Source organism: Dicentrarchus labrax, unplaced genomic scaffold, assembly GCF_905237075.1.
Source record: "Dicentrarchus labrax unplaced genomic scaffold, dlabrax2021, whole genome shotgun sequence".
NCBI classification, from domain to species: domain Eukaryota; kingdom Metazoa; phylum Chordata; class Actinopteri; family Moronidae; genus Dicentrarchus; species Dicentrarchus labrax.
The window spans coordinates 24,288,801-24,311,830 of record NW_026136718.1 but is presented as its reverse complement, the minus strand read 5'-3'; the positions used below and the strand labels follow the sequence as shown (position 1 = coordinate 24,311,830).

Genomic DNA, 23,030 nt, shown 5'->3' with positions numbered 1-23,030 from the left:
AACAAAGGGTATTATTTATAATACTTTTAGTTATTATTATTATTATTATTATTATATTAACATTTACAATAACTCAATTAATTTAGTAAGTCGTTTGACTCACTGTTATTAAACTAAAGTTGAATTCCCCACACATTTTGGTAATATTTACGGTTTTGAATAAACAAGCATTTTCTAATCACACTACGAGTTGATGGTGTTTTTATAATTCAAAGTGTAGAATGACTCCAGTAAAAACCTCATGGTGAACGCTGTAATGTGTTAGTATTGCAGTGTAGTGTGTTTTAATGTGTGTGTGTGTGATATCTGTGTGGTACTGGACTTCAGCCTGCGGAGGGCACACAGTTCAGTGGTCACATCCCCGGTGATAAGCAGAAGAAGAGGCTCGCAGTGCGGCAGTCGTCAAGCGGTTTTGGTGCTGGCTGAGTTGAGAGAGCAGTATGAGATGGTTAGCAACAGAGCCAGGAAGCAGGCTAGCCATTAGCTAACCTCCAGCTGCTACCACTTTCTTCTCGTTTGGGAAACCAGCCACCTTCGACAGGTATTTACCTCTCTGTATGACTTCTCAAACCTAGCCAGCGACCGATACTCTCTGATTCTTGGTCAACGCTAACTCGAGCTAGCCGACCAGTTAGCCGTCGCGCTAATGTAAGCTAACGTGGCTAACGAGGGAACTACTAGCAATGAAATGCTGTTTAAATGACCCAAATGTAACCCTGTGGCCCCATCACAGTGCCATTGCCCCTGGGAATAGTGTGGGTACATGTAATATTCGGGCAGTTATTTAATGGACTGTTATGGGCGACTTTACGAGACGGTAAACGAGCTGCGTGCAGCGTGCCCAGGTTAACATTAACCTCAGTGAAACGATACTTCCTGAATTCCTTTCTTCAAGTGAATTTGTTGACAGCAGCTGACTGAGTTCAGACAAAGCTCAACACCCAAATAACCGGTTGTCTATTCAACATCATTACTTCAGTGTGTTTGTATGAGAGTGTAAGGCGGAGAGGGTAGATAGTCCTAAATGTGCTGGTACTGTGATGGATTCTTCCCACACATCAGATTTTGGTTCACCAGTTTGTAATGTTGACTGTGGAGATGGTAGGTTGTTAGAATAATGTTAAAGACCTTTTTTAATTTAATTTAATTTTTTACTTTTTCTCTCATTATCTGATACGTGTTTTGTTGTCTTCCCTTGTGCTCTGCTCTCAGGTGTCTGGGCTGGCCAGAACTGTACTTTTGGTCAGCATCTGCATTGTTTGGTCGTAAATGTGACAGACCACACCAACACATCCAGCCTCACTATGGGTCAGGACAGAGGGAAGTATGACTTTTACATCGGTCTAGGATTGGCCATCAGCTCCAGCATCTTCATCGGAGGCAGCTTCATCCTCAAGAAGAAAGGACTTCTGAGGCTGGCGAGGAAGGGATCGATGCGGGCAGGTACTGACCTTCTCTAAGCATCTATTGTCAATCACACAATGGAACAGATTGTCCAACTTTGTCAGCTGAGCTAAGGCACTCCCTGGTCTAGTTGTGCAACACTGAAACCCAGCGAAGAAGTCAAACCAGTGGAGACGGCACATTAACACCCGATTACACCCTCCCTACATTTCAGACTTAAGTTTCCTCACATGTGCGGGGTGTGTTTCTGTCTGTGTGTGTGTGTGAGAGAGAGTGTGAGTCATCAGCACTCTTTTAACAACTAGTAATCATTAACTTCACCTTTTCATTTGTCCTTCAGCTCAAACCCAGTGCGGCTGCCTGACTTGTAGTTGTGATGATTACACAGTTCAGGTTTTGCTTACATGCAAATGTTATTTAAATGAGTGGAATCACATGTTCTGAAATATTTATTTGTTTGCTCTTCAGGCCAGGGTGGTCATGCATATCTAAAAGAATGGCTATGGTGGGCCGGTTTACTATCAAGTAAGTGATGACAGTCTGTAGTTAAAATGTAAATCTCTACAATCTCAGTTTGCATGGATCTTCGTGATTTGCAGGTTAAATGATGTTTAGATGTTAAGATTTAAACTGGGGTAACGATGGCTGAAAATGTGTTTTTCTGACGTCTTTGAACAATTTCATTTGAAATGCTGTTAAACCAGTATACCTAGTGTAGATGTCTATAAACAGTTTCAACCAGTACTTTTAACCTAGACTCCTTTTACGTCTTCTGACCTGCAAATGATCCAGGCCGTGCTTACATGGGAAGATAACATTGTACTTGCAACACACTTTAACCTCAGGCAGCATTTCAGTGTTTGCCCCTTTCTGCCTTCATTACAACATAATTATCCTCGTCATATTTGGTAGTTAACTTAATGCGTCTTAATCCTTTACAGTGGGAGCTGGTGAAGCAGCCAACTTCGCAGCATATGCCTTCGCTCCTGCCACTCTGGTCACCCCACTGGGAGCCCTCAGTGTGCTTGTCAGGTACAGATGACTCGCCGCATGACTTGGACACTTAAATGTTTGTCTTATATCTATAAATGGATGTGTGATGTCACTGTGGCTGACTGCAAATGTCATTGCAGTGCGGTGCTGTCATCGTACTTCCTGACTGAGCGGTTAAACCTGCATGGGAAGCTCGGCTGCCTGCTCAGCATCCTGGGCTCCACCACCATGGTAATTCACGCTCCGCAAGAGGAAGAGATCAGCAGCCTCGAGCACATGACCCAGAAGCTGGTTGACCCAGGTACAGAACTAGTTAGAGATACAGTCTACAAATATTTCTTTTACCAAGTCTGGGGCCTGTTCTACTTGATTTAAGACCAAGCACAACAACTTTGTTCGCATTATATTTCTTCACTGATTCATTAATGTCAGCTCCAACTTAACACTCCCTTTTTCTCATAGGGTTTTTCATCTTTGCCACTCTTGTCATCATTGTCGCCCTCATCTTCATATTTGTTGTGGGTCCCCGCCATGGTCAGACCAACATCCTTGTCTACATCACCATCTGCTCAGTAATTGGGGCACTATCGGTGTCCTGTGTCAAAGGACTGGGTATTGCCATCAAGGAAGCAATTGCTGGGAAAAGCGTTGTGAGAAACCCACTGGCATGGATCTTGCTTTTGGGTCTCGTTGCCTGTGTGAGCACACAGATCAACTACTTGAACAAGGCTCTGGACATATTCAACACATCCCTGGTGACCCCCATCTACTACGTGTTCTTCACCACATCCGTGCTCACCTGCTCTGCCATCCTCTTCAAGGAGTGGGGGCACATGGGCACGGACGATGTGATCGGCACCCTCAGTGGCTTCCTCACGATCATCGTGGGCATCTTCCTGCTCCATGCCTTCAAAGACGTCAGTGTTAGTTTGGCTACTCTCGCTGTGTCCATGAGGAAGGAGGAGCGGGCCTTTCCCGCAGCCAACGGTATGGGGTCCCACAGCACCTATGATCTGCTACATAATGAGTCCACTGAGGACATTGAGGACAGAGAAATGGGCTTGCCTTTTGATAGCGTCTCCAGAAGAAATGGGGCGATGACTTCCTCATTGGATCATTAAGGAACTTTCTTTTCCTCAGCCCCCTACTGACTCACCAACCATGGCATTGTTATGGTATGACAACAGTAAGACAATCAGCTGTATGGGGAAAGTGACTCAGACAGACCAGTGGATTGTATTTTATGTTTTAATTTGCCTTACTTTTCTCAGAATATGACCTGGTCATGTTCAGTTCCAGTTAGAACTTAATTTCATTCCTCTGTAGCGCTGTAAATATGAGTTTTTTAAAGAAATGTTTTGTTATATGTACATGCATACTCATGCACTGACTTACTTTCTATAAATCAAAAATATAAAGGTTTTAATATATATTCTATATGAGCTCCTGCTGACAATTACTACAGTTCAAAGGACAGTCACTATGATTTGAGGGTTGTTTTTTTTTTTTTCGGGATACTTGAAAGTAACAACAACTTTTGTTGGAAGTCGTTCTGACCTTTTTTTTGTAGCGTTTACATGAAAAGCTCTCGAGATGAACCAACAGATTTGTTACATATTTATTGAATTAAAATGATTAAAACAGTTGAAACACAAGGCACAGTGAATAAATGCTTAACATGAGTATGAGATTTGTTACTTTTCAATTTCCTTTAAAATGTTTAGCATGCATGTCCAACAATATAGAAAATACAAATTTACTTCCACCCCCACTTAAAATAGACTGCTGTTCACCCTTTAATATTCCACCACTGCAAACCCTTAAATACTCATCTGATAAAACTAATTTCCCTTCCCTGATCTATAGCTTTCTGCAAGTATAAAACAAAGAATAGTTCATCCAACAAGGGGAAATATCTATTCATTTCTGATAAGGCACAAGTGAAATACAAAAAAAAAAAAAAAAATGTGGCCCAACTTCCTTACATTTAATGGTCCTTTTCTTCTAAAGACCTAAAGTAAATAAGGAATAGTTGTGGATAGTCTGGTAATGCTGACAGTGTTTGGAACTTCAGGCTGGTCCACAGTATCGACAGTGGCGGTGGCAGCACCTCAGCTGCTGGCAAGTGACTGGTGTATCGGCGGTTGGAAGCATCGGACGTGTTCGACCGGCATGTTCTCTCCATCGCCAGACTTCATGTACTTGTTCAGGATGGCAAAAATCTCGTTGTTGAGGACCTGGAATTTGCGGATTCTGTCGACCATCTTCTTTAGTGGCTAAAGGGAAGCAGAAAATGTGAACACACTATTGAGTATCTTGTGATTGAAGACATATTTTCCTGCTTAATTTGCTCATTTAGTCATGTTTTGATAAAGAATCGGTACATTTTGTACAGAAAAAGTAAACCAAGTTTCCTGTCTGGGACTGGTCAGGGTCCTATATGGAATTTGGTGTTTTCGGGGGAATGTATTCACATTTTTGCGCAGAGTTTGAAATATATTATATGTCATGTCATTGTATTGTATATGACATTATTACTAATCCTTATCTCTCCAACTCACCACACTCTTGATGACCTCGTCCTTGCCGTCGTGCTTCTGCACCTTGAGAAGGTGGTAGCTGAAGTCGAGGATGTCGAAGCGTCTGTGCTGTCCCAGGAGGGCGATGATCATGCAGCCAGCCCAGTGAAGGCCGTCTCCGAAGCACTGCCTGGAAAACAGTAATGGGGTGTGTGAGTCCAGCGCTTTAAAAAAAATCACATGTGGTGAGAGGATGTGGTGCAGATGTGTATACTGCTGCACTCACTCCACTGTGAACTCATGGGCTCCCACAGGGATGCAGTACACAAACTGCATGGCACTCCAGAGACGGTGGAACTCCACACACTCGTCCACGTGCATGACGCCGTTGCTGGGCAACGGCCCGCGCCAGATGGGGTCATCCAGGAAGCCTCGCACGCGTGTGAGGATGACCTCGAACATGGACAAACCGCAGCACAGCCTCTCTTTGGTCAGGAGGTCGCCTTCACGAGCAATGGCAATTTGCTGAAAGACAGGTGAAGAATTCTAGTCACACAAAGGGCTGTGATATTCAGATTATTTGGTCAATGTCTTTCACTTGTAACAAAGCTGATTCTGATTCAGTGAACACAGTAACTACTGGACTGGCTGTACCTGTGGGGTGCCAAGGCGCTCTATCAGTGGAACCATATGCAGTGCTGTGTATTTGGCTTCCAAGCGCTTCATCTTGGCATCAAGGCGTTCCCCTTCTGCACAGTGATGAAAAGAAAAGCATAATAGCAAAGGTCTAGTGATATTCTTTATTTTTCTTGTTGTCAACAATCAACAAAGTATTATCTGTGTATCTGAACCCTGATATAGTTAATTACTTTGTGCCATAGAGCTCTTCTGTTGTCCAAAACCACACAATGAGCTGTTGCACTACTTGACATGCACTGTGGTTTACTCTGAATCAACTGCACACACTGAATTACAGAATTTGAATTTGTAGTAATCCACTCTGTAAACGGCCCCCAACAAATGCAGTTTAAGGAAGTTATTCACACTTTGCAGCCATATTTTGTGACCTGTTTCTAACACATCTTTAGCAGAAACCAATGGGCTTGGGTCGAAGAGCCACAGACAGGGTATGGAAGTCAGAAAGTGTCACTGACGCATTACTGATTTTGGGCTATGTCTGAAATCCCTTGCCCATTCAATACTCCCTTTATAATAGACAATGAATATTTAATCTCTATAAATCGATATCTGCATATGAAGGCAGAATCTGTAGGCAAGGCACACAGATTTGAGTGTGCTTTTGTTGCATGAAGGCAAACAGTCCATGTCGAGAGCAAAAGAGGCAAAACACATTGGCCGAAATGCAATCTAAATTTATTTTCATTCATATTCTGGCTACACCGGAAGCCCTGAAACACTGGCCTTTGCCCCTAGAGGTTAATTCGTAACTGATCAGTAGTTTACTCAACAGTGAGCAGTAAATTGAGACTTCCTGATTTACAAATACTTATTTTGTGTTTTTTGTGCAGATTGTTAGCAGAAGGTATGTGTATGTCATGGGAATTTCTTTATATCTTCCATTATGTGGATTTTTGAGGGCACTACATGGAGCATGAATGTCACACACACACACACACACTCACTCTCTAAAATGAAATGGTGGACAGTAATAAATATGGTGACCTATATAGTAAATAGGGAGTGATTTTGGTCACAGCCTTGGACTTCAAAAACAAAAACACATCCCACACCTTACCGACATCAGAACTGGGCGCAAGCAGACATTGCAGCCACTGTATGGTGCGATGGGCCAGCTGGGGTTGAAACTCTTCCTCTTGTTCTCTTTTTTCACGTCACACTATTTATTTCTGTCATTCTGGCTGCATATAAATGAGTGAAACACTATGGATGGCTTAAAAGATTTAAAAGATTATCGTGTTTCACTTCTCTAAATGACTGCCAGCATCTCACTCTGTGCTGAGCATGGCCATCCGAAACAGCTACTGTAGGAACTAGTTCAGCCAAACGTTTCTCATGCATTTACCTTTGACGTGGACTCTTGGAAGGATGTTCTGAAAAGGTGCAGCGTGCAGTAAATCACAGACTTCTTCCTGTGACTGGAAGAAAGAAGCAGTAACAGTCATAACACCGACAGGTAAATATAAAGATTTAAAAATACATTTAAATTCCATCCTGAATATGTGAAATTAAATAATCTCAACTAAGATCCGTACCAGACTCTGCTCGCTCAGCAGACAGAACAGCATGGCATTGCCCACTTCCCTCAGGTTCTGGAAACACACCGTCTTGAGTTCGGCGTACTCAACAATGTCCTTCAGCTGATGGTGAAAGAATTCCAGGATACCTGGAAAAAAAAAATTCCGTCCATCACAGCAGAAGGCAAACTTTATCCAGTACGAAGGCTTCCCGCAGTTTGCACGGCTAAAAAGTATACAGTTCTCTGTAAAATGAGGGCACTCAGAGTGAGTTTTCAGTCATCTTGTGCATTTATATGAAATATAAATAAATAATTTGAACAAAACCTGCAAAAAAGTGCAAAAACCTTGGTATTTATTCTGTTACTTCGTTTTCTTTGATGCCAGGTTATTTACTGAAGCAAGTGTTCTGATCCAAGTTCATTTTAATAACAATGTGACTAGTTCATCTCACATTTGAAAGCTTAAATTAAAACTTTATAATAACTTAGTATCTGCGCAGCTTTGTTCTTTTAACTAGAGTTACATCCTGATTCTTAGCATTCAACTGTTTTTCAGTTTCTATAAATAAAAGATTTTTGTGGAATCAAAATGAATGTGAAGTAACAATGCAGAAGTCCATATTAGTGCAGTTAGCAGATGTAGAATAGGATCATTTTAATTTGCTTAAGATTAAAATTAATGTTTACCAATTTCTCCAAATGCACTTGTGCGTATTGTACAGGTTTGTTTGTAATGCATGCTCCCATGAGTTTTTCTTTGGGTCAATTGATTGGGCCATTGATCAGTTCTCACAACAAGTCGACTACATGGTCAGTTACCTGGGGAACCGTACTCGTGGCGGGGAAGTCGGCAGATCTTGGGCATCACCTCCATCAGGGTCTTCACATACTGCATTATGGTGCCCTGAAGCTGAACAACAGAAGCAGAGCGTAACGCAGCAGCACATTCACAGTTAAAATATTAAAAGAATGAAGGACACAAACAACGAGTCCCTTTTTTGTTGTTTATTTGGTATATGACGATATCAATCTCATTCATGACAAACAAAGAAAAGCAACCTCTTTCAACCCATCGCAGTCCGCTCTGTAACAGCAGGAAGCATCAGCAAAGGAATTATGACTCCCACACACCCTTGATGTTAAATATGTGCTACTCACCAGGCTTTTGACGACCTTCAGCAGCTCCTCCATCACCACAGCGATGCCCTGGTAACCCAGAAGCCTGCACATGACCTTGATGTGCGGGGGACCCACAAAGTTCCTGTAGGCGCCAAATATGCTGCTGTACGCTAGGTTCAAGGTCTGTATTCAGAGGAAAAACAAGTGATGATGAGGAACAGTTAAACATAGAGCTCCAGCACTTACATGAACATTGTATGTGTTTATCAGGCATCAGTGAGTGAGGATGAATATTTGAAAGATCAATCGTGTTTAGGTTATTTATTTCTGTTAAAGCCACTGCTAACTCGTATCATCTCCACCATTAAGAAATGTGTCCTGAAGGTACATTTGTCTCCTGTGGGTGTATTTGTGGCTATAGAAAGGCTGAGTCACCTTGTCACTATGGACACTTCCAACACATCATCATCCAAGGGCACATCAGCAGTTTATGGAGAAATCCAATACCATGACAAACACCATTGTAAAGTGGAAACAAAGACACAGCAAGTAATGGAACATTGTGGGTTTGCAAACTGTTGCCAAAGTTGCTGCTGTGAAGCTAACATGCAGAGAGGACTTATCATTTACCACAACTTCAAACAATGAATGTTTTAGAAAAACATAATGCCTGTTAGCCCCCCTTCAGTGGCTGCAATGTTCATAACACCCCACAACACATGAAGCATTCAGAGAGGACGTATATCATCCAGACAATTTGGGGATTTCTACCAGTAGTGGGGGTGCAACTGTAAAGACTGTCCTACATGGGACAATGAATAACAAGATACCCAGAGCTAGGTTAGCAGCTCTGTGAGGTTGGACAACATGACACCTCCCCAAAAGTGAAGTCAAAATATCTTGATCGCCCTCTGGTGGCTGACTGCAGTATAGGTCATCAAGCCTGCTGCCTCCATGTTAGCAAATGGGACATGGGCCAAATAAAAAAAAATCAATGTACACGTCAAACAGTTTTTTTTCCCAAAGATGTTTTCTATCATTGAAGGTAGTTCTTCAATGACACCGATGTATTTTAAAGTCCCTTTCTGATAAGTTTAGTTTTAATTTGTTAGTTGACGCTATTAAAAGGAGGCTTCACGGCATGACTGACAGCTGGGCCCTGCTCACGATAGAGGTGGCTGGGCTCATGGAGGGGACCTCGAGGGGCTAGCAAATGTTAGCAAATGTAAGCATGCTAAATGTTAGAATACAAAATGTTAGCATACTAACGTACTAAATGTTGGGGATGTCATTCATTTTGCAGGCATTTGGTTATAAACCAAAGTATTGGACAAATTACAATTTTGATTTGGTCGTGGCATGTATGAAAAAGCAGGGGATCATCAGAAATCATCCTCTGGAGACCATGAATGTCAGTACCCAATTTCCCAATTTGATGCTGGACCACAGTGGTGGGCCGACCGATATTTCTGTCCCTACAGTCACAATGCTAAAAATGTCCAACACGAGATCATCAAAAACAAATCACCATAAATTTAATGGCAACCTGCCTGTTGGATTATGAGGCACTTTGTTTGCAAAGTTCAGATTTTAGCCAGAAGGTGGCGCTAGTGGAAAGCTCATGCAAAGGATCCATTTCACAGCAATCTGCCTGTTTGATTTTAATAATTTTTGTGTGCAAGTGAAAATACACCAGCGTCAGGGGATCACTAGCAACATTTGGACTCATCCTCTGGGGACTGTGAATATCCACAGTAAATTACATGACAATCTGGCCAGAAGTTGTTGAGAGACTTTACTCCAGAAAAAAAAAAAACATTTGGACAGATGGATTGCCCAACTGAACAACAATTTCAGCTCCCCTTCCCTAACCCCTGCCACATGATTTTCAAGATAACAGAGCATGGACCAACATGCTGGTGAAGGGGAAATGAATGATTGATATCACTATGATTTTCTGTACATAAACTAGCAGGGGAACATGGGAACAGAAAACAATATCAGAGCAGCAACATTTACAACCATAAGAAAAAATGACATACAATGACATTTGGATATTGTAGTGTTTCTACACAGTGCGCTCTTTTCTAACATAAACTGCAAGAGATTTCATTCCCTCTCTCTCCCCTGTCGGCAGCTAGTTGAAGCTGCTGCTGCTCTAATCCAGCAGCACTCCCACTTGTGTGGCAGCAGCAGAGATAAGGACGCACCGATCTCGGGTCCACTCCTGAGGTTGTAAACCTACACAGCAACCCCCGGCGTCAGAGCTCTTGATGCGATGACAGTGGAATAGATGCTAAAATGTCTGAATAGCAGGACCACAGGATAGTCTATCTGAAACAACACCTCAGGCACGACAGATTGCTATGTTCAACACGTGCTCGCAGTGTTTCTCTGGTAAGTCTTCCCTTCTCTCATGCTTTGAATGGATGGCCACTAATGATCTGAACATGGCTCGTTACCATATAGACAAGTATGTTTTGTTGCTATTGGTTACAGCTGATGCAACAGAAAAACATGTGAACGGATGAATTTGCTTAATTGTATAGGTAAAAAAACTGAAGCATCTCCAGTGATTTGTACTATAAAAGTCAGATGGAAGCTCGTCAGGCTGACGGCAATTGTAAATGACCTAAAAACTACAATTCTGTGTCTGTTTTAGGCATTTTTATGATGGCTTATTTAGAGTATTGAGAAAAAATAGCATAACTAGAACACGTACTATGAATGTGCCTTATGAATGCTCTCAAGGAGCACCACACCCTCGCTGCATTAGTTCAAACATAGAGAGGCACAGTGAACACTTACAGTAAATTATTTCACACTCAATTTAATTTGGTTCCATGTAAATAAAAAATCATTTTCTGAGAATTGTGCTTTCCTTCCATTTTGGGCAATATTAACGCCTGAAATGCTTCTATTACCACCACCTGATATCAGTGTTTGGTCAAGAGCATGTTATTATTTTGTATTCTAGCTTCAATGAATTTTACGAATAATGCTCAAATCAAAGCTAAAGCCACCGACCGTACTATTACAACCTGAACTGCTCAAGGTTGTCAGATCGTCACCTGTCCTGTAACAGGTGACTTAACAGCACAGATGAGTCTCTTAACAAATCATTCTGCATTATATAATTTGCTGAACATCTGTGCATACACTCACCTCCCTCCCACCACTGCACTTCCAGATAATCCTTCATACAATGCTCATTATCGGATATTGTTCTTCCAACCTTTCACTTTTTATGCTTTATGTGATGTGTGTGTGGGATGGGTGGATGGCCATGACATTTTTCATGAATTATGCTGAACACTATACACCAGGAGTGCAATTTATAAGAGGGATATAATTACACTGTGTTCATATCATATGGCCATAAGTGTGTCAGGAATCAGATTTTTTTGCAATTACAACAGAAAAGGTGCTGTTATCAAAGTAGCTTGTTAATGACGGATGCTCATTATATAAGCTCCCTGGTGAGAAGCACAAAAATCTGAAATTGGTGGGACATTATAGCATTCTATTAACGTAATCTGAATTCCTGTTTATGTTATCTCTCTTTTCCAGTTGACTGTAATAACTGAGGAAAAATTTCATTCATATCAACTTGGCTCTACAAGCAGACGGACAGACTACAGAAACGGCCTTGCACCATGGGGATTGTGGTCTACAACATCTCCACCACCTCAGCCAGAGTGAACTGGCCGTCGTCCCCCAGCTGCCTGGACACCTTCTACAGCGTCATGTACGACCCGAACTGGAACAGCCTCCTGATGGGCTACAAGCGGAAGAGTTTCATGCACGAGGAACGCATCCCCGTCAGTCAGACCAGCACACACCTGGCCAACCTCCTCCCCCAGACCGCCTACTTCTTGTGTGTGACGTGTCAGGCAGCCAATCCGGTGCGGGACCAGTGCCAGGTGTTCAGCACTCTGAGCGACAACAGTGAAGGTCACGACAGAGCTGGCTGGGAGCTCGCCATGGGCGTCTGGCTGACCTGCTGCATCTTGCTGCTGGTCATCGCCGGGATCCTGTTGTGGGGGTGTCTCCACACCATCTGCTCCATCCCCAGTCAGGCCGCAGACAGCTGCCATGTGGTGACTAACTCGACCTGCCAAGACATGTCTGGATCCGGACGCCTCTACACTCCCAGAAGCGGCAGCGAGGACAGCGCCAAACATGCCACCATCATACAACGCTCCCTTCTCTCAGCACAGACCACTGGCCACATAATTACCCAGGACCACGAGCTGAGGACGCTCGCTAAGCTTTCTGGTACAGAGCCAGTATGAATCAATTGGATTGAGGTCATCAAAGCATCGTTCTGCCCGGACTGAACCAAGTATTATTAATTACTGATGAAATCCTACGGAGTACGGAAAGCATCAAGATGAAAAAGGAAAAGAAATTGAATTTGTGCTCTCGATTTAACAATTTCAGTTTAGTAATTTTAACACACATATATGGGCCAATACGCAAAGTTCAGGTATCATAATCAGTATCGGGAAGAAACGTTTTTTTATTGAAACATCTCTAATCCCAACCCACACACTTCATTATCAGTGTGAAATACATGCCATACAACCTATAGCCCTCTCTCTTTCTTCTGCACAGCAGTGAGCAGTGACTTTACCTATTTAGTCATGGTGATTAACAGTTTCGATATTTTCCAGTGCTCTCTGGCTCAGCTATCGGTAGGAAACTGTTCAGTGGCTGCTGCAAAAGCACTTAGAATCATGCAGCCTAATTTGGTTTAATTATAACAGACAGTCAGACAACACTATGCTCTTTTGGAACAGTTCTCTGAATTAAATGTGTCCAATAGGACTGGAAAACAATTTAACACAATGTAATTGGTTTTGATTTATGACAGACAGTCATATATCTGATTTCATGCATATCAGGCTACATCATCGTTATCTCGTTATCAGCAGGTGACCTGAGAGCGAAAAACAGAGAGCTTGACGCCAAAAATATGTAAATCGAGAACACTATTTTTTTTTCCTTCATGATATCTCCCTTGCCCTGTAAAATCCCGTTTGTGTTTAGGAGATATAAAAATGTTCTCACAGGAACCATTTGAAATTAAATATGACCGTGCTGCTCCAAAGCTTTCAGTGATAAATGTTTTGCAAATGCAACAAAAAAATGTATTTATCTGGTCAATATAATTTGTTCCACTGTGTTCTTGTAATTTGTTGTATACAAACATCTAATTTTTTTCCATTTACCTTGTACATGTTTTAAGATATCTAACATATCATTTCCCATAATGATGCTTTTCCACTTGTAATCTACAGATATTAACATGTATTGAATGTTTGGCTTCAACATATTGACTCATGAGAGGTCATACACAACCCTTTGAGTCCTGGCAGAAATCAATAAAAATACCCTCCACTGATGGAAGTGAGAGGACCCCACAGTCTCTGTGGCTGATGATAAAGACATATGTACTGACCTTTGACCCGTACAAGTACTGGGGCTGAGCGTTGGGCGGCTTGTCCCTCTGGAACTCCTGAGAGAAGGGTAGGACGGTGCGCACAAACCTGAGCAAACAAATAGGGTTTCATCAAACATGTACCACTTTCAACATAATGCACATGATTAGAGATGGCAGGAGGTACACACAGACACACAGTCAGAGACACACACACACAGAGCTGTAGATAACCATGCACCAGTATTGTGTTGCAGAAACAGATTGATCGTGAGCAAACAACAAGAATAAAATACATACAAATCAAACACTGAATAAATCACATTTGTGGCTTATACAACAGCCAAACAAGTTAAAAACATGTGTTTGTTGCAGGCTATATGGAGGCTGTTGCTGCTTAATTCAAAAGACCCCCACTGAGAGTGCCTCCTTTTCATCCGCAGATTATAAGGTTTCCCTCTTGCTGGGTTCCTGTATAGTGCAGGAACAGTCAGCTGCATTTAGAATCTGATTCCATATGAACAGCATATAAGCAAATACATGTATATAGTGTATCTAATTGGGAGCTTTATGTGGTTGCTTTTCTACTGTGGTCTAGTACTTTGTTGCAGGGTTGCGGATCTTTTAATAACATCAGGGCCAAAACAAGGAAAGTTTTACATTACCTCATAAAAATGTTCAAACTTAAGGCAGAGAGAGAGTTTTGAGTGTTGAAGTCTGCATTACATTTGCTACTTACCCAGATTAACCTATGATAGGGGCCCTGGGCCAGTATTTGTTGACCCTCACTATACTCAGTAGCTTCATTATCCCCCTACACATCAACCAGCAAGAACTCTAGAGCTGAAATGATTAGTCAGTCGCTGAGTTGATGGACAGAAAACTAAAAAGTCATTTTGATTTTGAAAAATGCAAAAAAATTAAACAGTTCCATCTTCTAAAATGTAAATATCTGCTGGTATTCTTCATGTTCTTTGATACTGAACTCAATGTCTGACAGCGCAAGTAATTTATGTCAGCTGGGGCTTCAGGAAGTTGTGATCAGCATTTTTCACTATGTTCTGATATTTCACTAAAAGCGATTAATCAATTACTAATGAATAGTCAATGTCATTATCATATCAATGTTCAGGGCCTGGGGTAGTTGCCCACTTTGTAATCCAGCCTTGCTGCACCTGATGCAACCATATTTTATATTTAATTTTTAACCAAGCTCGGACAGTGTTCCACTTGTGTATTATGTAACTGGTGATATAGCTTCCTCCAGCATTAATCATGATGGCAGCATGCTGTTAGGTAAAGATGTATTGAAAAATATTTGGTTTGGTGACTTTGTACTATATCTCTTTTAAACACATTAGAGTTAATTAACTAAGCAATCTGCCATGAGCATGCTAACTCTATAAAAGGACAGCCGCAGTGTTGACAACAACAGTCAATGTTGACTCACACAGTCACCCAAACTAACACACCTGTTGGTGGAGCCGTTGTAGCAGTAGTTGGGCAAGAAGTCATAATTGAGCTCCCAGAAGACGTGCAGTGTTATCCGGCCGTAGGGGGCCGACACGTTGTGGTTGGCCTCGCGGAACATGGCGTCCATGCTGTCCAGAGTCAAGAACTTACTGAGGAGCTTGTGTGTCATGCGGTTGATGTCCAGAAGACCTTCAAGTTCCTTTAAACAAATAGAAAAAGAGTCCATGACTGTACGCCAACACACATAGTAGACAATAACAGCAGCAAACACAGAAATACTCATAGGTTGAAATCCAAAAAGAATGAACATACCATGATTGAGGTGAGGTCCTCACTCTCAAAGCGATTGATGGCCAGCTCGAGAGACTTGTAAAGGGCAGCTGAAACTCTCTGAGTGATGAGCCTGTTCAGATCAATGGAGCGGCCTAGAAGCTGAGATTTACAACCAGTTAGTAAGGCTGACACAGCATGACGCCAATATAATGGTGGTGCCAGTACAGAGTGGCCATAATGCATAACTGGTAGAGTATATACCTGGACGTGGCGTTGCTTCAGAAGTGTCTCGTAGCGGTTGGAGGCCGGCCAGGGAATGTTGGCCCCTTGGTTCTTACAGTCGGTTCTCAAACGTTTGTCAAGCAGGAGACTGAGGGATTTAAATGAATAGAGAAAGTTACAGGGTGTTTTTTATGAAAGTCTGATTCCATGTTTTTAAACTATTTCACACAGTGGGCTCCCAACCTTTTTTGTCTGATGTACCCCCAACATCCCTATCTGATGAACTCAAATACCCCTTCATCAGCACCACCCGACATTATCCAAGAGTGGTCATTTCAATTGATTATAAGTGGATGTCAACACCATTTAAAAGGGGATGCTATTGCCAATTTTTTTCATGCAATTGGATTGACGATATGGTAAAGTTTGCATTCCTACTACACTTTATGCATCACTTTAAGCTAACAACCTGTTTGTCCATATTTTGGCATTTCTGCTTTATTTGTGACAGTGACCGGTGAAGAGAGTCAGGAAAGGGAACACAAACACATTTCAATCAAATCATCAATCTATTTGAGCTACTTTACAATCTTTATATGTAACCCATGGAAACTGCTGAAATAGCCCCTGGAGGAACAGATACCCATAGCTTGGAATGACTGCATTGCAGCACAGGTAAACCCATCACATCCTTACTAATGGAACAGTATGAAAAAGGACACAGAGATATTTCACCTACCTTCCTGCTAGAATCTTGTAGTAGGCAAATATCTGATCAGCCAGCTTGTAGACAAACTGATCAAAGCACAAATTCACCTGAAATAACAAAAGAGGTTCAAACAAACGTATGTTTCAGAATACACGTTTCAATTTGTGACAAAACCTTTAACAACTGAATTCATCCAACGTGAGGTTTTTTTTTTTTTTACATAATGTAGTAAACTGCACTGGAGGACATACAACTAATTTGGAATTGTTTGTGATACAACAGGCACATATGGCATTCTTATGGAAAGCTGTCACTGTGTGTCTCTATCGCATCAAATCATCCAGCACATACACATATTTAATTACCTCAGCCTCTATTTCATCATAGAGGAACTGCTTCTTGAATTTGGTCAGGGCGTAGTGTGCACTGTCGTTGTACAAATCCAGGGGGTACAGAACATACCTGGAGTGGATTAAAGCAAAGAGTTTTATCCCAAAGTGTTACACTACGTATTCAACAACAAGAGTACAGGCAGAGATTGGAATATGGGGACTTGTTAAAAAGATGGTTGAAAGCTGAAATAGCAATGCCTCTGTATTGGTTCACATAGTGCTGAAAATATAGCGGGATAGAAAAAGCGCAGAAAGTAAAAGAACCCTTATATCTGTCAAACCAGATAAATCCAGACCTAATGACTCATTGCAGTCTGCTCAGACACAAGCTCAGGGAAATGTGACGAGCATTACTATCAATATACACTTCTTATATGGTTGAAATGTAGACTTTGTTTTTAGCAATTTTTGGGTGTATAGTTGAGGAATTACAGCACTTATGATTCATGCCAGATGATGTGCTTAATGGCTTATATAAAACCTGCCACGTATCAACATAATCCCGCAGCAAAGATTTAAAACATTTACGGTTAATCCCAATTTTTTTAGGATTTTACCAAGGGTGCTTTTTGAAAACATAAGATAAGAAGAAACAACCACTGAAGTTGCCGAATGCCTTTGGCCAGTCACACCACTAATAATCTCACACAGCCAGAACGCTGCCTTTTTCAAACTAAATTGAGTGCTTTGATTTTGAGAGGACAAACACAGTATGGCATCTTAATACTTCCAACCATAAAAATACACTATGGAGAATGTGTTTGTTCCATAAAGGAAAAAAAATCAGTGGTGCCATTTGTAGACATTCGTGGTATCTTTAAACCCATAGTTCCTCTGTGTTTCTCCAGACTTCTGTAAACGTTAAAAGACAGAAACCTCCTTACAGAAGATGCTCCATGCATCCATCTAGCTTTCCACTGCTTGATGAATGATTCCCATGCTGATCTAGACAACTGTGCAGTGAAAGCAAGAAACAACTAAAAAATAACCGGAGGAAATTAAGTAGGAATGGGAGGAGAAATGTCTAACACTCAGTCCACACAGCCCAGAGCAGCAGCTTCACTGCTCCATCTGCGTCTATGAAGGATGCCTTCAGGCACAGTATTGAGTGTAGGTCACCCACATTTTGACAGTGCTCAGTGCCCAACAGAGTCACTGTAGTTAGGGACGTAAATGAAAAAAATAGACTTAAAGTGTAAGAAACGTGCTTCGGGGCCCCATTACACATATACAGTATTGCATGAGTCGTTACACTGCCTGTGTAAAAAAACGCGTTGATTAAAAAAAAGCGTATCTGTTCCGTTACACGTGCATGGGATGGACAATTAAAAAACGTGGCTGAAATCCTCCTGTGTAGACGTGTTTTAACTTTTGTTGTCATCTATCGTGCATGCTATCCTTACTCCATCATGGATGCTTCCTTTGTCTCCAGGATGTGGTCGGTGAGGATCCATGGCATGGACATCTCAATGGGGAACTGGATCCTGCGGCCCATTGTGAGCTCCAGGAAGAATTCCCTGAACCAGAGCTGGGAAAGGTCACAACACTGCTGCAAGGTCTCTGCATAGGAATAAACAGACTTTATTAGAGAGTCTATATCTAATAGAAGTTATACAGCATACAAAGGGCTCTCCAGAGCTACAGGGTCAAACTGTTTTGTTCTTCTTACCACTGAAGTTCAGCAGATGGGTGTAAAAGAATGACTCGCGGTGAAACTTTTCAATGTCCAGGATGGTGGGGCCTTCCAGACTGCTGCGCAGAGTCTTCTTTGAGCCACTTTTGTCAGCAATGAGAGACTCCAGCATAGTCCTCACCATGTAGAGCTGCATAGAAAAAAAAGCCATAAAAAAGCCATAGTAGATTATTAATTGAAAAAAATCTTATTAGTGTTAGCACCCTGGTGGTTTGACTAGCTACAACAACCTCACACACCACACGTCCTTCAAATACGAGTAGCCTGATCTCATTACAGGTGGGTGGCTCAAATACAAGCTCTTCTTTCTGCCTCAGACATGTCACAGAGGAGCATCTCATTAAAAAGAATATTTACTTAGAATGAGAGCTTTCCTCCTGATTTTTTCTGGCCTTTGCACCATAGCCGACATACATCAGCAGGGAGGCTGCAGTACATTTTCTTTTTGCTTACAACTCACAATAATAGAGTTCACCTCAGTGGTCAACATTTTCTTAGAGCTGTTTTCATTCCCCGTCATTTTCTACTCCAAACACTAGAGTTGGGATCTTTCGATCCTGGGTAGGTAAACACAGAAGGTGATTGTTTAGCTGAGCTTTACAGTCCTGTACAGATTAGTTCTCGGAACTGAGCTATAAGCGGATAAATCTGCATGGTTTATGCAACATAAAGGACGCTACTAAAAAATAACAATATGTGTGATACATAATTGCACAGATGATTACTATTCAGCTCTGTAATGTCTGGATTTTAATGAGAAGTAAGGCTCATTAACAGTCCTTCAGACATGAAGTGAAGAGAGAACAATTACAGAATACTGAACAGGCTTGTTTATGTGATCTTCTCGGCTCATATTGTCTCCCTTATCCAGGAGCAATTCAACTGTGACATGACATGTTGCAGACCTGAGCTTAAAGCGCTACAGGGGCAGCGCGTGAGCTTCATAAAGCTGATTAATGTAGACTTGCAGCAGCCTGGATCACAGTGTGTAAGAACTTGGAGGTGTAGGGAAAAAGGATAACGAGAGGGAAAAGTTAAAGCGAAGTGTGGTTAAAATGGATTTATGAGCAGAGGCGAGACCTGTGTGCTGGAGGGCCCCACTGCACGGCGAGGGACCTTGATATCAAAGCCACCCTTGGGATCCTTTTCTCCTCGGAGGGCAGGGTCGTTGTGTGGCTCCCGGCCGGTCTCCCAGTCACACACCGTCTTCCGGATGGCCTGGAGGACGCTGCAGTGAGAGGATAATTCAAAAACTGCAATGAATTTTCTCATCAACCATTAGCTAGGGAGTCTGTGCATGAGTACAGTTCACACACACACACACACACACACACACACACACACACACACACTGAAAATGCTGTATACAGCTTCCCCTTTGAATTATGAATGCTATAAAATACGCAGAAAATATTCTTGCTGTGAGAAATTTGCTGGAGGGCCTTAGCAACTCAGTGGAGTTCAATTTATTATAGACTAGTGAGATTTCTAAGGGAGCAGCTGCACAGGATTTTACTGGAGCATTCAGGGACGTCTGCAGGGAAAATAGATCCAAAATTACATACTTCCAATAGAAATATGTATGGTTATGAAAACAGAAATATGTTTAAGTTCAGATTTTATATGTGTGTGCCAATGGCCTTCCATAGGATACTTCATGCAAAAATTACAATATTTGAATCATTTGGGGGCTGCTGAAACAAGCTGCAGTCACAACGTTGACATATCACCTTTTGAGCTGATCTGGCAAACGTATTGGCTATATTCACTCTCTTTTTAGCTCTGTTTTTCTCTCCACCAGCCCTTAAGGGAAATATCGGACTTTTTAGCTGCTAAATGCTCCACTGTGTTCACCCGCTTGTCGCTAACTTTATCTGTCCGATATTGTTGCTTTTTAGAGCTTTTTTCGCTGAAAACAGCAGCCTGCTGCAGAGGAACCAAAACACTTCTTAAACTGGGTGTGTGCTACATAATGCAAGTCTCAGGTATCAACTTGGAAGCTCAATATGTCTGAAATAAATGTTTTTGTTATAGATTTGCAAAATAAGCCACTTCTGCAAAGTCTTGGCATATTTGCCTGTATTTTGTTCTTTGGCAAGTAGTCCCACTTGGTCATAGCTCAATCAAGTTCAAATCAAGTTTTTTGTTTGCATTCGAAGGTACCAACATTGAATAATTCAGACATAATAACTTTTGGGTGATATTATTACACAATGACAATGATATATGTATTGTGTTTTTGCAGCGGACATGTGATTACTTGAGTCATTTTAGCTGTTGTGAGACCCGTACCTCTGGACGACGTTTTTCTTCTTCTTGATGGCCTGTCGCAGCGGGTCGCGCAGAGTGACTTGAGCAAAGTCCTGCAGAGCCGAGTAGATGGTGTGACGGATGGCGTGATTGAAAACGCTCTCCATGCGTCCCATCAGCACCTGCAGTCCCTTTATCATTGCCATCACCTGCCAGAAGCACAACATTTAATCAGTGGCAAGACTACTAGAAGATCAAAAAAACTTAATGTGTGTGACGAAGTCATAACTGACCTCCACAAGAGCAAACTTCTCCTCGCTCGTGTAGTTGTATCTGGTGGCTCTCTCATACTCCTCAGCATTGTCAGGGCACTCCTTGTTGGAGTACTTGTCAGTTGGATGAACCAGTTTCCAGGAGTACTGTGGGGAAAGTGAGGTTGTTTTTAAAAAGAAAAAACTAAATATAAATCAGCTGCAAACCAATCGGGGAGTAATGAGCCACTACCAGTACAATCATTTATTTTATGACAGATACAAGAAATAAAACTTCATACATACAGTTTCAACTATATCTCAATAGAAATTATTTGTTTCATGGATGTCTTTCTGTACAATATGTGCTTCCTCACCACTTCCATGACGTGAGCGCTCCACTGGGAGAGCAGCTGCATGCCCTGCAGGGCCAAGTCAAACAGCTTCCTGTACTCAGCATCAGTCTTTTGGGCTTCCTGACGCCCTGATCCAGTCACCACCTACATGGAGAGAAATTTGATTACATCCAATTAGGATCCAGAATTAGCAAAAATTGGTACGAAGAGGCAAACCAGTAGAGCTCGTACAGAGTCCTAACTACAGCAGCCCAGGTTCAAATCCAAAAATATAAGCAAAATGACCAAAAATCAGACCATAGAGGATGTGATCATTAAAATGACTTTCTCTTTCCCAACATTGCTGCCCTCAGTACATCAGTAGTTCTGATCCACAGGTCAGTCTACTTCAATCTGAATGACGCAAAATTGTGACTCTTGAAAATCCACTGGGGCAAGACATCTGCTGAAAAGCTTGTTACATCACAGCTGGGAATACAAATATTCCTCACACATAAGAGAGACTTCTTAAGGCCTACATGTCTGTGAAAACTGCCAGGTGTTGGATGTATTAAATGGACTCGTACCTGAGGTAAAAGTATGCCACTCTTCAATCTAAAACCTCGCTGATGACCACCAGCGGCGTACCTGAATGTCTCACTTCAAGCTCTACGGAGTTCCATACCAACCTCACTGTTGCTATAGCGAGCCAGCTCTGAGATGAAGCGCATATGATCCTCACGGATCTGAATCATCTGCTCACATATGTTGTACTGGGGGCTGCTGGATATAGACGTGCAGGTCCACCTATAGGGTCAAAGAGAAGCAGAGTGAGCAATACAGGGATGTATAAATACATACTAACACTGATAGGAAGAGAAACCACTCAGGGATTAATGGTTAAAGCGAGACACAGTACCATGAGGTTAACATGCCGCTATGCAACAACACTTAGGATAAATTAATTGTTCGTTTTAGTCTCATCATTGATATAGTCGTATTTCTAAAAGGTGTAAAGTGGCTTAACATAAGAAAAACACTTTCATTTGGTTACTTACCTTACAATCACATTAAAAGACACAGGCAGCCAACAGTATGCCATCATATCAGAGCATCTTTTAAATGCATCTCACAATACAAAAGGATCCTCTATGAGGATGTGATGGCTGAGCAGGTAGATGCATTAACCGAGGTAGCACAGCCAGAAATAGTATCAATGTATCAAACTGTAATGTGGCCTTAAAGACTAGGAACACAATATTTAAAGAATAAGTCTGGCAATTATTTCTCTCTCGGAGGGTCAAAACTGAAACTTTAATGGTTATTAAATAGTATTGTATTGATAAGATGCCAAAGGATCCCACGTTCCCTTAAATGAATGGCTTCCTGAGCACAGCTTCACTCTGCTCGCCATGCTCACATTCTGAAAAATATTTAGGGATCCTGCATATTTAAACAGCAACATTAACTCACAAAAACTAAAACGGCATCATTTCTTAAAATGAACTTTAAGTCAGGCCAACTTAGGTCAGCCTGGATCTTTTTGTCACTGTAAAAAGCTCTACTTCTTTGCTTAAATTTGAGTAATATTTGTTAATAAGAAGTCGACAGCCATGCTAGAGGTTCTGTGAGACAGCGCAACCCTTCAATGAGCTACAAGCTAACATGCTGTAAAGTTTACCATTGTCTCTAACTAACACAAAGTACAGCTGAGGCTGATGGGAATGTATAATCGT

The 23,030-nt window shown here is 41.8% G+C and overlaps 3 protein-coding genes across 4 annotated transcripts in view; 2 read left to right on the top strand and 1 right to left on the bottom strand.

The window, feature by feature from the left end:
- Nucleotides 1–342: 342 nt before the first annotated feature.
- Nucleotides 343–4,079, top strand: nipa2 (NIPA magnesium transporter 2). 2 transcript variants are annotated; one of them, XM_051376698.1, is made up of 6 exons: nucleotides 343–541; nucleotides 1,213–1,443; nucleotides 1,873–1,929; nucleotides 2,346–2,436; nucleotides 2,538–2,698; nucleotides 2,860–4,079. In XM_051376698.1, the coding sequence occupies exons 2-6, from the start codon at nucleotides 1,305–1,307 to the stop codon at nucleotides 3,516–3,518; spliced, it is 1,107 nt and encodes a 368-aa protein (XP_051232658.1). In that variant the 5' UTR covers nucleotides 343–541; nucleotides 1,213–1,304; the 3' UTR covers nucleotides 3,519–4,079. The 2 variants fall into 2 exon arrangements, with proteins under 2 accessions (XP_051232658.1, XP_051232656.1); XM_051376696.1 differs by lacking the exon at nucleotides 343–541 and adding an exon at nucleotides 929–1,101.
- cyfip1 (cytoplasmic FMR1 interacting protein 1) overlaps nucleotides 4,000–23,030 on the bottom strand; it is a 30,375-nt gene continuing 11,344 nt past the window's right edge. Inside the window, exons 11-31 of the mRNA XM_051376682.1 lie at nucleotides 21,984–22,101; nucleotides 21,337–21,459; nucleotides 21,002–21,127; nucleotides 20,751–20,917; nucleotides 19,539–19,686; nucleotides 18,435–18,588; nucleotides 18,169–18,325; nucleotides 16,739–16,835; nucleotides 16,404–16,480; nucleotides 15,704–15,812; nucleotides 15,482–15,601; nucleotides 15,169–15,368; nucleotides 13,718–13,805; nucleotides 8,293–8,436; nucleotides 7,954–8,044; nucleotides 7,151–7,281; nucleotides 6,961–7,033; nucleotides 5,571–5,665; nucleotides 5,203–5,441; nucleotides 4,959–5,106; nucleotides 4,000–4,673 (exon numbers count right to left, since the gene is read on the bottom strand). Of these exons, the coding sequence (XP_051232642.1) occupies nucleotides 4,509–4,673; nucleotides 4,959–5,106; nucleotides 5,203–5,441; nucleotides 5,571–5,665; nucleotides 6,961–7,033; nucleotides 7,151–7,281; nucleotides 7,954–8,044; nucleotides 8,293–8,436; nucleotides 13,718–13,805; nucleotides 15,169–15,368; nucleotides 15,482–15,601; nucleotides 15,704–15,812; nucleotides 16,404–16,480; nucleotides 16,739–16,835; nucleotides 18,169–18,325; nucleotides 18,435–18,588; nucleotides 19,539–19,686; nucleotides 20,751–20,917; nucleotides 21,002–21,127; nucleotides 21,337–21,459; nucleotides 21,984–22,101 (2,770 nt within the window). The 3' untranslated portion in view covers nucleotides 4,000–4,508. The remainder of the gene's footprint in view (nucleotides 4,674–4,958; nucleotides 5,107–5,202; nucleotides 5,442–5,570; nucleotides 5,666–6,960; nucleotides 7,034–7,150; nucleotides 7,282–7,953; nucleotides 8,045–8,292; nucleotides 8,437–13,717; nucleotides 13,806–15,168; nucleotides 15,369–15,481; nucleotides 15,602–15,703; nucleotides 15,813–16,403; nucleotides 16,481–16,738; nucleotides 16,836–18,168; nucleotides 18,326–18,434; nucleotides 18,589–19,538; nucleotides 19,687–20,750; nucleotides 20,918–21,001; nucleotides 21,128–21,336; nucleotides 21,460–21,983; nucleotides 22,102–23,030) is intronic.
- Nucleotides 10,214–13,660, top strand: LOC127350268 (fibronectin type III domain-containing protein 9). Its single transcript, XM_051376709.1, has 2 exons — nucleotides 10,214–10,650; nucleotides 11,824–13,660. Exon 2 carries the CDS (start codon nucleotides 11,910–11,912, stop codon nucleotides 12,546–12,548), a length of 639 nt encoding a protein of 212 aa, XP_051232669.1. The 5' UTR covers nucleotides 10,214–10,650; nucleotides 11,824–11,909; the 3' UTR covers nucleotides 12,549–13,660.

What these genes read in the sequence shown, in the direction of transcription:
- nipa2 (XM_051376696.1), top strand. Translation starts at nt 1,041, where the DNA reads ATGGATTCTTCCCACACATCAGATTTTGGTTCACCAGTTTGTAATGTT. An exon ending in GAAGGGATCGATGCGGGCAG is followed by an intron (nt 1,444 to 1,872) that starts GTACTGACCTTC and finishes TTTGCTCTTCAG; the next exon opens with GCCAGGGTGGTCATGCATAT. An exon ending in GTGGGCCGGTTTACTATCAA is followed by an intron (nt 1,930 to 2,345) that starts GTAAGTGATGAC and finishes AATCCTTTACAG; the next exon opens with TGGGAGCTGGTGAAGCAGCC.
- LOC127350268 (XM_051376709.1), top strand. Translation starts at nt 11,910, where the DNA reads ATGGGGATTGTGGTCTACAACATCTCCACCACCTCAGCCAGAGTGAAC.